A 16,156-nucleotide genomic window follows, 5' to 3' on the forward strand; every position below is an offset into this window, starting at 1 on the left:
GATTTATAGGGGATAGTTCTGTTGCAGGCTCGCTCCCTTACTGAGTGTCTTTCCTGGCCTGGCTTCAGGTCACATGAATCTGTGTCTATTTGTGACTCTGTGACCCCTGAACAGGGAGAAGAGTGCGCCAGAATGGCAACTTTTTTCCTCCCAGTGAACAGCTGATGGTGCTGTGACCCACCACAGGGTGCCTAGTAAGAGTGGAAGTTAAGTTTTCACCTGTTGCCTGAGCTTTAACCAGTCTTCTTGGTTACAGAATATAGCATAGATCATTTTTTGGCTAATGTGAAGGAAATGATTAGGCTAAACTGACTCACCGCCTTGTATTTCAACTCAACTGTGCCGACTGTAGTGCAGTCATGGAGCTGCTGTTGCCAGTCTGCTATTCATCCAAACCACCTGAACCAACTGAAAAGACGGGCAGCTGGAGAAAGGCTTTGTTCCTGCTCCGTTAGAGTGGCGGGAAAGGAAAATGAGTGTAAAAACAGCAGGTCACAGTGAAGACAACAGATTTGGAGACCTTTTAACACCCTTTCTTCTGGTGTGAATTGGATTTCTTTGTAAATTCTAAGGATTTATAATCCTCACACTCTCAGTACCTCACTGAAGTCTGCCTTATCTCCCTGTGTTATTGATTCCTGCTCTTATTTGCCCATGCAAATAATGATTCCCAGTTTGAGACAGCGATCTCTGTAAGTCACTGGATTGCTTTTGTAGATAAAATCTAAAAAGGGGAAAAAATATAGACAGCATGGTTAGAAGGTAGTAGTTTTTGTTTCTAGATAAAGATTACATGTTTGCAGTAGAGAGTGCTTCCTGGGTTTTTTTTTTCACTTCTTATAAATAGATGGAGTTATGAGTAATAAGCCAGATATTGTCTTTCAATTGTATTTCCACTCCCAGCTCCAGTGATGTTAGAGGTTTGTTGAATTACCTTCATTGATCTGCTTTCATTGTGTATTGGATTGTTGTGCAGGTCTGCTTGCTGTGAACATGACAACTCAAATCCCTTTTTTGTACACGTGATGAGATTAAGGTATTTGCCAACGTCTCAGGATATTTTTGTTCCTTGAAATGAGCTGTCGCAGTCATTGTTTTTATTTTTTTATTTTTTTATCACTGACTGAATAAAAGGCCTGTACAGGCACGGCGTTTGGTGATGTCCACTGACTGTGACGTTGACACCAAATAGCAACTTTGACGTGATGAAAAACTGAATTTTTATGCAGCATAAATTTGCTGCCAGGGCAGGTGGTTGCTATACTGATGCACAGCCCAGTGAAAATTGGAAAGCAGTGTGAAGATATTGTGTTACAGTCTACTGTACTTAGTTTGCAGTGAGGCAGGAGGGTGTGCACGAACCTGTATGAGCATGTAAACCTAAAGTAAGTTAAGCGATAAAGTACATGTAAAAGTCTTGTGCCATCCCTCAATTCTTTATTCAGTTCTTTATCCTATTAGGAATAGGAACATGAGAAATGGATGCATTTGATTTATTGAAATGTGTAACAAAGTGACTAGACACATAGTTTAAACTAGGTTTTGTCATATGTGTAGACACACCTCAAGTTAGGTGCCTTTTTATGCTTGAATGATTCTTTTTAACACACACACACACACGCACACACACAAACAGGTTGGTCTGAGAACGGTCAGATACAGGGCTGGACTAAATGAATGACAAATTTCTAGCTCTTTGATAGCACAATGTAAAGAAATGAGGGGTGGCTCAAAATCTTTGCACATCACTGTAGCAACATATATACTTTGACAGCATATAACTTGTATCTCAAATGAAAGTGTTGCAGTTTTTTGCTGTTCATTGCTCTTAACTTGCATAAAACTCGGGGTGAGTGGTTACCCACTCTCTACGAGACTTGGCAACCAGAATAAAACACTTCCTTATGTAGTCTACCAATAAAGTGATGGTCAATAACGCAGCTTCACACTTTAAGCTTTGAGAAACTGAGCTGTAAACCTTATTCAACCCACAACTCCTCCATTATTCTCTCTTCTTTGTTCAAAAATGAAACTCAAACATCTTGAAAAAATTTTCTGGCCCTTTTTTTAAATGGAATTTTTCACATCACCCATGTGTTCCTCCTTTTTTTCAGTCTTTCAGCTTGTCGTTCTCTTTAGACAGAATCAAGATAGCGAAACTGTCCATGACACACAAACTGGAGGAGAGACTGCGTGAAATTAAAATCAAGGCTGTAAAAGTCAATGTACTACAACGTAGCTATAAAGTATTTCTGGGTGTCCTCAGTCTGAGCTGTGGAGCAAACAGTAATTTCTGTGTCTCAGTTTGTGTGTCATACTTGAACCCAGGGCGATTCTAGTTCAAACTTCTAGAGGGTTTCAGCTCCCAATCATAACGTTATGCATACAGTGCCTTCTAATTAATTAAAAAAAATATGCCGTTTGCAAATGTCATCAGCCCTTTTCACATTTGCAAACTTCAGTTCAGTTGGAGTCGCTTTACCATGTTACCCTCAAAAGCAACCTAATTGGTTGGATGACCTATTGTAGTGTTTAAGAATAAGCCGAGTGAATAGTCGGAGATCTCAGTCTAATCCAGCCGTTTTAGGGTGGAGCCTTTAGTTATCAAACCCGAGGCAAAGGCTCAGTCAGGAAAGAAGTAGCGTCGTGTATCCCAATTTCACGAGTGGAAAATAGATCTGAAGTCTCTTTGTCAGTGTAGCGGCAGCCATCCTGTTCGAGCCATGTTTAGAGTGGTATGAATCCTGAATAAACTACCATTCATATCAATATGCTTTGTTTAGAATATCCACTGGCATTTTTTAAGTGTGCTACTGGAAAGCACGCAAAGCATCCATGAAATACACGAAAAACTACTTTGTGAAACATAAGTATTGTTTTTCCAGCTAACTTCACCATCTGCTACCTCCTTCTTTCACCTTTGTCCTCTCTCTATCCTCTGCACTCAACTAGAAATTAAAAAATGACAAAAATATAACCTTATAATAATTATAAGAGCAAGTAGGGGATCCATAATCGATAACGGGACAACACAGCTTTATAATTTTTAGTGAATTTTACTACACGTCCTGTCTTACCTGTTTATTTTTGCTCCGTCTCTTTGCCGTCTTCATCCTTTCTCTCCCTCTCTATGTTAAATATTACAGTGAGTCAAAGACATGAAGATGTCAGGCGCAGATTTCAATTAATCACAAATAAACACAGAAGTTTTACTTTGCAAACATTATATTTGCTAACTAAATTGTGAAAATAACAGCTGTATATCCATGTGCCTCTTGTGTGAGTGCTTATGAACTCCAACTCTGGAGCAGCCGGCTGGTAGTCTTTGTTCTGCTCTGCTGCCTCGGTGAGCTCAGCGTAGCGGCACATGAACCAGCTTTTCACCTCTTGCAGGTTGTGGTTAATTTGGCCCTCAAGTGCACAGCAGATTACCAGAGCAGAGCAAGCAGTCCCCGAGGTTGAATTGGAGTACATCCAACTGTGTGAGATTCTTTCTGGGAAGGTGGCTGAACGGCATAAAGGGCAGCCAAAGTAGCAACCTGGGCCAAAAGCCAGCCGGTAGCAAAAACAGGAGACTGGAAGTGCCAGTTAAAATTAAAGGAGTGTCCACACAGGAACTGATTCACTCAGCGCACATCCCTTTGTAGCTGACGGTCAGTTGCTAGTGGGTGTTGCAGGTAACAGTTGCCTAGGTAACTGTTGTATTTGCCACCCTGTCATATGCCAATCAACACTATCCTTTGCTGTTATTGTTGTTGCTTTATTTGCTCATATTGAAGTTCAGAAAAGTTCTCCTGTGGAATTCATTCCGACTTACTTTCTTGGAATGTTCAGGTTAGGGTTCAGAGCTAGTTTGGAGCGAGTCACAATGACGACTCAGAGGGATAACATTGCAGAAATTCCTTTTTTTTTTTTTTTTTTTTTTTTTTTAGAGAGGATTCCAAAAACATTCAGATTTTTAGGTTAATATTTTTAGGGCTTTATTTAATGGGTAGTTTATTTGTGTTGCAGTGGTGGCATGCAGTTGTGGAGCTAGAATAGAGAGTTGTAAATACATACTGATGGGGAATCCCATCCTGTTGGAGGGGATGTATTGGAAAGCTTGATGATAAGTGCTGTAGAACAAAACCACTATTGTGGTAGTTTCCATTCCCCGTCTTCGAGAAATTTCTGACCTGAAAAGCTGTCCAATCACGGCTACATATTGCTTGTTTTCCAACAACACCCCTCCGTCCTACTGGTTGCACACACTGATCATTTAATGGCACGCGCTAATGCTACTAATGTCAAACTCATTTTACATCGTGGGCCACATACAGCCCACTTTGATCTTAAGTGGGCCTGACCAATGAAGCTCCTTTGTCTGTGAGTGTTAAGAAGTTTAACTACTATTTAATCCCTAAAATAGCTCAATTTAAGAAAGAGAAGTCTAATTTCAACAGTACAAATTGCAGAAAAAGTTCTGATAGCTTATTGCTCAGACTGTCCTTTAATTCACAGGGTTGGGAGGGTTCACAAACTTGAGCATGACATGTCTCTTCAAGATCGTCAGTATAAAACTATCCAGTCTTTAGCAGTCATGCTAAAATAAACAGCACCATCATATCCATTTCCTCTGGTTAATTCCAAGAAAAACAATCCAGTTCCAGTCCAGTAGCAGTTTAATATTACTAAGTCAAAATGCTGTGACTTGAAAAGGGTTTGGCTCCCATTAGCACTGGGACATGACCTCGAGGAGAGTTTATTCTTCACACACCTCATCATATGACCAGCATCAAACTATTCTGTAACTCAGCCTGGGGATAAAGGCGTCTCTGTTAGAGAGGTATACCGGTGAGAAAGATGAACTTCTAACCTTTTCCATCCATGTTTAGCTCTGATGTAAGTGGCATTTTAACTATAACTTCTTACCCTCCACTGTACCCCAGTTTGAAAAGCTCACTTCCCCATACACCAAACCCCTTGTCACTGTCCTTGTCTCTAAATTCAGGCCAACACGCCACATAGACATGCATTACTTCCATAACACGTGCCACTCTTTTTCACATGCCAGCAATAACCACTGAGAGATCCCAATGAGGAAGATGGTCATACCATCTGTGTTCTCAGAATCAGCCTCTATTGTTCCATCAATCCCCGCAGGACACACATTTGTATGGAGAATGTTGCGTTCAACGACTGCTTTTTAAACTTCTCAGTGTGGATGGTAAAGTTTAGATCATGCCCAAAGCACATGACTCTTATTGTGCTGTTATGCTTGGTTTTAACTTAATGAGGAAACTGCATTCAGAACCTCTTTAACTTTTAAGCCTACACAATATTGGTTATTTTATAGCAAGCTTTGACTTGCTATAAAAAAGGATGCCAATAGAGTTTCTTTGTCTCTGCTTTAATGCAGTATACACATAGGTACATAGTCATAAGTTTTATGTTCTGAGTACATACATTAATAATTTTGAACCCGTTTTTACCTTAGCAATGTGAACTGTTCAAGATTTAATTGTAATCAGAATAAAAGACACTGCTTGAAACATGCATTCATTGTAACGTCCACCAGGAGAACGACCCCTGTGGTTTTAGATGGCCTGATTTGTGTAGAAGTCCGTGGGCTGTTTAGTCCTTGACTTGATCAGTAAACTTGTAAGAGTCAGAAAGCAGGGTAGCCCGCTGGCTAACAATTTGCCAGTCACAACTGGTTACCCAGTAGATGTAGAGCAGCAGCCCTCAACCTTTTTTGCACCACGGACCAGTTTAATGTCAGACAATATTTTCACAGACCGGTCTTTAAGGTGTTATGAATAAATACAACAAAATAAAATGATACAATCAAGACAAAAACTGTGATATTTTGTAAATATAATAATAAACTCAAATTCACTGTGTAATTGTGTAACTTTATTAGCAGCGTCCTCCTGAAATACGCCAACAACATTGAGAGTAACGTCCTCCTCTCTGCCCCTTAATGCTTTCTGGTCGCTATGGTAACGCGTAAATATTTCTTTCAAAATAAGACGCACAACTACAACACGGGAAAAGACCCAGGGAAACCGAGTTAACGATAAAACCCCTGAAAACCATAAATTTCACACCCGAGCCTCAACTCACGCGGCCTGGTACCAAACGACCGTGGACCGTGGGGTTGGGGGCCGCTGATGTAGAGCATAAAACTCACATCTGACCGTCGCTCCTCACATCTGGTTGCAGAACACTGAGATGGCGACAGCTAAGACTGAGGCTTCACTAATCACTGGGTGACGTCTCAGTGGTTACATCAATCTTTTACTGATGGTGGGATTGTCTGTCACATCTAAATTAAAGGGCTTTTTCATTCGTTCCTGTAAATGAGCTTTGGCTCAGATTTGGTTGAGGTTGTGATGAGGATGTGGATTTATGTTTGTGCTCCAACACAAAAACAACATGGGTCTTGCAATATTTAAGTTTGAAGATCAGTTTTATACTGTGTAAAATCTTTGTAGTTGTATTAATGACACAAATGTGAGAAGAACAAAAATGACTTTTCAATTTTATCAAGTATAAAATGAGGTGAATACGGGATGAGGAGCCCACTTTATTGAAGCGTCATTGTGGCGTGACCAGACCAGACTTTTCACATAAATTTTTGGGCTGGTCTGAATTGCCCTAGTTCTCCTAGAGGGGGAAACAATAAATTACCACCAGTGCTGTTAAATCTTTGTTAACTGGAGTGCTGATTGTTGGACTTGGACATCGTTGAGAGGCTAGCCATTGAAAGTGTTAAAGTGTACCACTCTACAGACTGCAAAGTGCCTGTGTGAGTGAGTGTGTGTTTGTTGGGCACCATTTCAGCACCAGGCAGCTTATGCCAACTGGCTCGTTTTGATGGCATGTTAGGTTGAGAGAGGCATACTTTACAGGAATCTGGGACAAGGCAAAGCTGGTGAATTTTAAGCACACTGTAGTGTATGGCTATGGTCAACGTCAAGCCTCAATAAGCTGCTCTGATAGACTGATATTTGTCATGATAACTAGAGGAAGAGAGATGTTTAAAATACTGATTTAGTGGTGTGACTCTCAAAAGGCTTTTCAGGAGAAAGAAGTTTAATCCTGGTCCTTCCTGACTTCTGCACGGCTGCAGCTGGTTAGTCACTGTGTGAAAAGAGCGTCAATGTCAGATTAGTGGTTTTGGAAAGTTACAAAAATGTTGAGTCACAGTTCTCTCAGTTTTGACATTGAAAAGGTGTGGGAAAACAGGGATAAACAAAGCTCAGACAATATGTGCTCCTGTGGATCCATACATGTGTTTTCTTAGCTGCTCATCCCATTAAAGGTTGTAAGACCCATCACACTGAGACACACCAAAACACACACATTCACTTTCATCAATTAAGCTACCAAACAGCTCTTCCGATTGTGGGAGGAAGCCTGAGTACCTGGAGGAAGGCAGCACAGAGACAGGATGGGCACATGTGAACAGAAACACGAAAATAATTTCCCGAAAGGTCAAACTTAGCTGCCAAAGACCTTCATAACAGGAATCGTGCTTTGATACATAATTTCCTAGTTGATTAAATGGGAGGAAGAAAAAGGAAGTAGGGAAATATTCAGAAAATGGTGAAAACCTTTAATGGGCAAGGTCAAACTCTATTTTTTAAAAGAATAGTGTCTGTGTTTAAAGGTAAGCTGAAACTCTTAATCACATTGTTCAGTTTGCAAATTGTAACCTTAACTTTGCGCACAGTGTAACAAATGTAACAAAGGTTGTTTCTAGTGTGAGGGGATGTTGTTGCAGTATTTGTCTGTTGGTCCTCTGCCCCTCTAACAATCCATATAGACCCGTCTCACTGACAGGGGTTTCTCACAGTTGGATTTTGCTTGTTCAGTCCCATGTTTTTACGATTAGCTAACCTGTGTGTGCATATAGAGGACCCTCTGTCCTCACTCATAGCTCGCTCATGACCAGCAAGTTAGATCTGACTGGTCATGGATTCATAAGTTCTCTCAGCAGCACTACAGAGCTTCTAGTACACTTTGGAAATGCAGTTAATTCAACTGTAGCTAAGTCAAATTGTATACATATGTTTCTTTGACGTGATTAACTTCACATTCGGTTGATGATTTAAATTTGAAGTATTTTAAACATTTCCCTATTTTTACTTGTGCCTCAGAAAATCGCACAAATACGCTGATGTTACTCTTTTTTTGACCTTTTATGCAGCTCAGATTGTTCGTTGAACAGTTACATATTGTTTGTCTGACTGTGAGAGAGAACAGTTTTAGCCACGTAAACAGACGCTCTTTGTTTGTGCGTCAGCTTCAGACAATTTCTTATGTGATAAGGGATGGGATGACCCTTTATGACTGTAGTGTTACTTTCTGAGGAGTGTCTAGTTCCACAAATTATCTTATGTGAGAGGAGGATATCCTTCGCTCGCCAAGCTTATTCGTCTTTCCGTCTGTGCAGATTTCATGCCATCTTATCTTGACGAAAGGCAGGAGACTGAAATATGCATTAAATACTCTGGGTATCAATCGCTCATTGCAGATTGAATTTAATGCAGAATTTTCAACAATAAATACTTGTCGGCTGTGTCCTTTCTTGTAGCCTTTGCCATGATATACTGTGTTATTTGGCTCATCAGCCAGTCACCTGTTGCTCATGAGAGAAGGCAGAGTCTCCACATCATTCGGCTGAGTTATCGCTCACCTCTCATTACTGTGGTCTGCAGCAGTGTGAGCTAGCAGAGCTGTGATTCAGTGTTAGGTTAGCATATATTACTGAAGTAAACATCTCTGCAAATGTTACAAATGCAGCCATGTGATCTTCATTTCTTGCCTCCCAGTTACGTTAATGCTCGAAAAGTGCAACATTTTGCAGTGGCCTTCAGTGAAGGCCTTGCTCACGCTATTTCCAACAGCTTTTGGGCCCCTTGTAGTTGCCACATTGGTCGTGTTTTGCGGGATTGTGGTATCACCACAGACCTGTCAGTGGGTTTGTTTTCTTTTCTTTTCGCTGTCACAGCTGACACAACCGCGTCCAATAGGAGAGGTGCACGACCAGCCGGAGCTACACCAAAGCACGGCTTGTGCAAGCAGATCCGACTGCACTTTTGGTGCGTGTGATCCTTCACGAGTGTTTGAAGGAAAGTTTTGTTTCATTTTAAAGTGTGGCTTTTTAATCTAAACTACAAAACTGTATCTGTTTCAAATATTGCTCATCAATCTTTCTGATTGCTACTAATAATAAAAAAAGCCATATCAGCCAATCACTATTTCATGCAAACAAAACAAAGTGACTTTTTGATGCAAGAGAGTGCGGCCGTGAACCATACCACCATATCAGTGTTTAATTTCACTATAAACACTGATCACCCTGACAGATTAGGGCAACACTTCCTCTCGCCGAAAAAGGTTTCCCCTCCATGTTAGAGGCAAAGAAGTGCACCCACTGTGAGTATGTCAAGTCCACAGGATACCGTTTTAAAATGAGCCCATTAAAGTTGAATAGTGCAGTTCGTTAGCTGTTGCATTTCTGTTCCCATGAGCTGTGTACTTACCGAGCTAACCTAAACTGCTTTATGTTGTTTAGATTGACTTGATGCCAAATTGCTTTGTGTTTTTAAAGGAGGAAAGTGTTTTCTAGTGAAGATTTTCTGTTTGGATGCCATGTCACACAGATATCTGAGCACATGTCTTCCATCAGATTCAAGACAGAAAGGTTTGAAAGGAGTTGGGGGAGCACAAATAGTTCTGGTTAAGTCAATAAGAGGCAGTGAGAGCAAAGTGGAATGGGATAGGGAAGTGATAGATGGAGCAGGTCAAGAAAGTGTGAACTTGATAATAAAAGAACTGCTGAGGAGGAAAAGTGGATGAAATGAGATGAGAAATTACCAGACAGTAGGACACATGGGGATGAAATGGAAGGATAAAATGTGAACATGCAGATGGATAGATTGGAAAAATAGGATCACGCAGAGGGGACGCTTGGTGGATTGATTTAATTAAATCACAAGCTTCACTCTTTTTGGGTTTTTTTGGTTTTGCTCGACTATGTAAAGTAGTCGTCTGTATGACAAGAGTATTGTGTGCTCCAAATGTAAAAATGTGTAGGAAGGGCTGGAAGGGCTCCAGGAGAACAAGATGTTCGAGGTAAAGGGAAGAGGGAGGGATGGGCACTTAGATGCAAAGGGGGCTGGTCACAAGACAGTTGGGTGTCAGCCTACGAAACATCTGTATAGTATAAGCGAGGCATGCAGAGCTCATTCAGCCCTTTGGTGATCTGATCAGTGGAAAGCGAGAGCCTCCATCTGTGTTTGAACGCCTCTCAGAGTAAGTTTATTTGCAGTTTGTTCCTGTACTTGTTTTGTTTAAGAGGAGTTGTGCTGTGAACTTTTGAATTTCAAAACTTTGTGAGAAGATGCCTCTGGCTTATTCTTGCTGAAGTGTTAAGCTGCTCTTTGTTGTTGTGGTTAGTTTGTGTTGTAAACACAATGGAATGACTGAGGGGTTGTTCACATTGCATAAATTAGGAAATGAAATTAAGCTTTTATTGAAATTTGTGTATTAATTAGATTTTCAATCTGAGGTTGCTTGGAAACTAAAAAGGGGGGGGGGGGGTTTCTGAACTATAAAAAGGTCGTCACGTGGAGTAGGTGAAGAATCCAAAAAATGAAGCAGCAGCATAATAAGCTCAGTTGCACTTTTAGTTAGTGCCCTTGTTGGGAGTGAGTAGCTGTTGGCCTGCTCGTGCCAGCTTGTTCTGACCTCCTACTGGCAGAAGCTCCAATTGTTTCTTTTAGAAATAGCTCATCCTACTCCGAGTTTGTAAGGCAATTCATTTACAGGACGAGTTTAACCAGTACATAAATAAAGTTACCAGTGGAAAAAAACACGTGTAAATACTTGATATCACAGGCTATGCATTGCTTCTAAAATGTATAACAAAGCTGCAAGCGTAGTTGAGAGGAGAGGTGAGAAATGTATACATTTTAACCAGATTAAATAAACAATGCATCGTGTAAAAGAAAGTGGAGGATATTGAGGCATCCACAAGACTCGGTGCTCGCTCTATTACATGTGAATATGTAAATACAGAAAGAAACAAATGGCTGCTGATAATAACACGTCGGAGCTTTTTACTTCTGTAACCCTCCATTTCTCATCTGCACATTGCAGAACTGGTGCTGCACTAATCCAACACTGAACACGAACCCCAAGATTGTCCATCGAGAATCATGACGGCCATCAATGCGCCTCGGGACAAGTAAGAGGAGAATTTTTAAATGATTTAAACTGTGCCTTTGTTGGGTTTTTATCTTGGCATTAATATTCTCTAACTGAGATTTGGTTGAGTCCCAGTGTATATATTGTTGCGATTTGTTTGTTGATACTAAGATGAATGACTTGATTGATGTGCCTTCATGCGAACTTCCTTTTGCTCCTTTCCCAGATACAATTCAGTATGGCTCATTTTCTTTATCCTGGGCTTGGGAACCCTCTTGCCATGGAATTTCTTCATGACGGCAACAATGGTAAAGTACAATTTTAATCTTGTAATTGCGAGAGCGTCTGCAATCGAATGTAGTTTATCTCTGGATCAGGAGACAGATGGAAATAAAAGGAAGAGCCCTGGTGGTGCCTTTTGTGGTTAACAAGTAGTTCATTGAAAGGTTAGGCTTCACTAATGGGAAGGTTGACAAACAAAGGCTGGTGTACCTTTCTTTTTTTAATACACTTAATGTTAGTGGCTGTCACACATCAAAGTTTCAGTTGAAATTAAAATGAGATTGCTCAGCTCTGCTTGACACCATCAGGAAACTGTTTGACTGTAAAAATCATGTTCATTCAGCTTAGTTTGACTCAAAATTTTACCTTCAGTCTGTTGCAGGAGTCCTACAATAAACACTGCACCCATAAGGCAGAAACATTTCTCAGTATTAGCCTCTGTGTAAACTCTAATCATCAGATGCTTTCTGAAATGCTTCAGGAAAACAAAGTTCAGTTTTTGTTGTGACTCTCTGTAAATTACATTCATGTGACATAAACCTGTGACTCCATATTAGTGATGAATTGCAGGAGAGCCCTTGTGGTAAATGTGTGTTCTTCCCTCCGTTTTCTTCAGTACTTCACCAGCAGACTGAAGGACGTGCCCACTGTGCACTCCTCCAATCAGACGGCCAACGTGACGGCCGGAGACTCTCGCAATGTGCTGGAGTCCAAGTTCAACAACGTGATGACGCTGTGCGCCATGGTGCCTCTGCTCATCTTCACCTGTCTCAACTCCTTCATACACCAGAGGTATCGAACTACCGTCAGTCTAACTAAAAAGCTCGACTCATCAAAAGGCAAACTATAAATATTTCTACTGAAGCAAGAAGTGAGAAAAGATCTGAGGGAACACGAGTTGGGGTTAAGTGGCCACAGTATTGCATTATAATTAAATAACAGCACTAGCTTTGAGTTTCAGTTTAGTATCTTTTGTCTCATTTTATGGCACTGAGACATTTTTAATTAGTATATTTCATGTTTTTCAAACATTTTTGCCCTTTTGTTTTAATTGTGATTAACCCTTTTTAAAAAAAAAAAAAATGTTTTTACTAGTTATAAATATCGACAGTCTCCTGAGAGTACACCAGTAGCTAATATTTATTAATACAGCATTTTCTGAGGCAGAATTTACATTTAGATTTTTCTTCAGTGGTTCACAGCGGTTATGTCTAATCTCTGGGGAGGTATCTCTGCTGATAGAATCGTCATAACGACAGTAACCAATCACTCACAAGGCAAGCTGTCTAAACAGTTAGCCCCAATGGAGCTAGTATATTAGGAGACCTCCACATTTGATCCATGATGCTCAAACTTTTAATCGCTCTAATTTCTAATCATCTTCATTACTTACACAAGTTCAGTATAATATAAATCCCCTGGTGTAATAACTCAGTTATAACTTTTTTATGTACTCTGAAGTAATTTTACCGTAGCTGTTTTTTTAAATTAATTCGGAGAAGGTTGTGTACACAAAACAAATTTCCCACGTGTGGGACTAATAAAGGTTATCTTATCTTACTTAACGGGCACAGTGTAAACTTTCCCTGCCCTTAACCTTCAGTCACCCCGTGCCACTGTGAGTAACGTGATCCTGTTGTATGAGCTTATGTTTAGTGTGTTTGGTTTAATTAGAGTAGGATTGAGAAAAATCCCGGGTGGCCCTTGACCACAATGAACCCTTCTCCTGCACTGCTTACTCGGGAATGTTATTTATGTTCCCTACTTCATGTATCTTCTTTACCTCTTCCTGCTTATCTTCCTGGTTTTCTGTACTTTGGTTTCCCTCTGTCTCCCTCTCTTCCTCGGTTTCATTTCTCAGCATTTTTACCACTTAGTTTTTGCTTTATGTGCCATTTCTGTGTACTGCTGTTCTTTCAGAAAGACAAAAAAATGAGCTTAAGATGAAAAAAAAGGGCTTAGTCACTGCAACTGACTCAAGCACTTCCGCTTTCTTGACATTTGCATTTCTTTGAAGATCAGTAACTGAGTGATGCTTGTGTGCTTTCAGTATGGGCGTTTTTAAATGTGGTTTTTCTTTGTTTCAGGATTCCTCAGAAATTGAGAATCTCAGGCAGCTTGACGGTCATCCTGGTGGTTTTTCTGGTGACAGCGGTGGTTGTTAAAGTAGAACTGGCTCCTCTTCCCTTCTTTGTCCTGACCATGGTCAAAATTGTCTGCATCAACTGTGAGTGTCTAGTGCTTAAAAAAATGCACAGTTCTTCAGTAAAAGTCTGTTTCTCAGAAAGAAAACTTCAGTGTATTTAAAAGAAATCTGTGGGAGATCAAAATGAAAATAGCCTAAACTAGCCTACTTGATAACAAGAGCAGTGTTGGTACTTTGATTGTGTGCATTCACCTGTAGACCATGTAAAGTTTTTGTTTGTAAAATGTGGAGAAAATGTTAAATGACTTTGTTGAAGAAGAATAAAGTGAAAAATGTAATTCAGTAAATCTAAATTTAAATAATACTAGATGAAAAGAAACAATAGAGAGCTTAAAATGAGTGCAGGTAGGGTGGTAGGAGGTTTTTTATGAAGTTCTTCTACATCTCTGCTTGGGGCAGTGGAGTTGAAATGGATGTTTGATAAGTGTTCAGCTTCGTGTCCAGTAAGTGGTGCAGAGGACAGTCAGGATCCATTAAATGTCCACATCCAGTCAATTACATGACCTCTTTGCCAGCTGATGGAGGAATAAAAAAAGCATATATTGATTCAAACTAGATTCAAAAGACAAAAACAAGGACGAATTACCTCAGCGAGTGATACAGATTCCAGCAGCTAGCTGTTCAGAATTCGGGCCACAAAGCATCACTTCTGGGATCATACCACTTTTCAGTCCCAAAACATTTCGTCTGTCCGCTCAGATTAGTGTACCTGTTCACCCCCAAAATCCCTAATTTGTGTCAGTCTCAATGCAACACTCTAAGGCTTGCTCAAGGCAATAGAACTACTGGTGAAGATTCCTGATTGTCAATAATGTAATACAAGGAAAACCAAAAACCACAAGTAGAATTTAAAAAGAAAAAATGAGCCATTTCACTGTCACTCAAATCAAAATGAGCCAGAAAATCAACTTTTTCAGGTGACAAACTGATTAAAAATTAAACATTGGTACAGAGGACAATCAAATTTCATTAATTATCCACAGCCACAGTTATTTAGATGACCTCTTTGTCAGATGACGGAGGGTTGAAAACTGTATGTTGATTCAAACTATATCTAAATGGCAACAACAAGAACGGGGATCAGCCAAAACATGAGGAAGTGACCAACAAATTAATTTAAAATCACACACCAGGGGTACAAAAATGGGAAAATTACACAGTAGTTCAGTTAAACAGAAAATGTGGGGAAAAGACCTCAGAGAGTTTTCTGATTTCTGCATGCGCCAAAGACAAATGAAGATACACAGCTTGCTGCACATCTGCAAAGAATTATCCTGCATTAGCAACATAATCATAAATTTAACAGCCCAGAAACGGAAAACTAACAATTATAAGCTTAATGAAGATATCTGTATTAGAATAAGAATGTAATTCATGGCCTTATTTCCATGTTGAAGTCGTATAACTGATTATTTCTGTGGATCTTTCTTTAATAAAAATCTCCTCCTGAACATGTTGGGAAAATTCACACAGAGAGAGATACACAAGCTGCACTCTCACAGTGTTTGTTTGTTTACAATAAGTCACAGAGCAGCAGGAATAAACTTACCCCCCTCCTTATCCCCAGTGGGCCAGTCCTGACCCCCAGATTCGCATGTGGAACAGCCCATCGTGTTTGCTTTAAAGGGGAGGACACGGTGACTTTGAGGCTTTGATATCTGCGTCGGCACATTCCTCTCAGTTTCACACGTTTCGAGATTTCTGCAGCTACTAACTCGTTTGTAACATGTTGTATTGTGGAAGGAATTTGTCTGGAAAGTCTGTACTGACAAAAAACCTTTTTTTAGGGGAGACAATTAAAATGATAGAAGTGTTATGCAACACTTATCTTAAATACTTTGATCAGAAGGATGTTGTTTCTCTCTGACATGCTTGTTGGCTATAACTGTGTAGCTGGGGATCAGTTTTTTGTTTCTGTGTCACAGTGACTCTATAATTCCTCAAATGTGTTTTTCTCTTTTTTTTTTTTTTCATCCCTCTCCAGCGTTTGGGGCGATTCTTCAGAGCAGTCTGTTCGGGCTGGCTGGGATTCTACCTGCCTCTTACACCACTCCCATCATGAGCGGACAGGGGCTGGCCGGCACCTTCGCTGCCTTCTCCATGATCTGCGCTCTGGCCAGTAAGTCTCACACAAAACAACTCTGGGATTAAACAATATACGGGGGTCATTTCTTATATTCTGAAAAGGTTCTGACCCTCCTCTGAATCGGCTTACTTTTTATGTTCATCAACTTTAAATGAAGCCATGCAAAATTTTATCTTCTGTAACTTACCCCAAGATGTCTACTACACTGAATTGCCCCCAAAAAACAAACAGACAAGGTCACTGCCACAAAACACCAGACCACTACAGCTCCTCTTGCATGTGGTTTATTTGAGCAGGCACTTGCCAACAAAACCAGGGTTGCAGAGTGGTTTCCCCCTTATCCCTTCTCCAAGTGAGGTAACTTAGTTTCTACAGGATCACCA

The 16,156-nt window shown here is 40.3% G+C and overlaps 1 protein-coding gene across 3 annotated transcripts in view; it reads left to right on the top strand.

Annotated features, from left to right (window-relative positions):
* Positions 1-16,156, top strand: part of LOC134640314 (equilibrative nucleoside transporter 1-like) — a 45,180-nt gene that overhangs the window by 18,673 nt on the left and 10,351 nt on the right. For 2 of the 3 annotated variants that reach the window (XM_063492003.1, XM_063492006.1), the window contains exons 2-6: positions 11,152-11,239; positions 11,426-11,507; positions 12,098-12,273; positions 13,569-13,708; positions 15,672-15,806. In XM_063492003.1, the coding sequence (XP_063348073.1) occupies positions 11,211-11,239; positions 11,426-11,507; positions 12,098-12,273; positions 13,569-13,708; positions 15,672-15,806 (562 nt within the window). In that variant the 5' untranslated portion in view covers positions 11,152-11,210. Of the gene's footprint in view, positions 1-10,252; positions 10,306-11,151; positions 11,240-11,425; positions 11,508-12,097; positions 12,274-13,568; positions 13,709-15,671; positions 15,807-16,156 lie in introns of those variants that run through there. The other variant, XM_063492005.1, reaches the window with a different exon arrangement.

The sequence above is a fragment of the Pelmatolapia mariae genome, linkage group LG13 (assembly GCF_036321145.2).
Source record: "Pelmatolapia mariae isolate MD_Pm_ZW linkage group LG13, Pm_UMD_F_2, whole genome shotgun sequence".
NCBI lineage: Eukaryota > Metazoa > Chordata > Actinopteri > Cichliformes > Cichlidae > Pelmatolapia > Pelmatolapia mariae.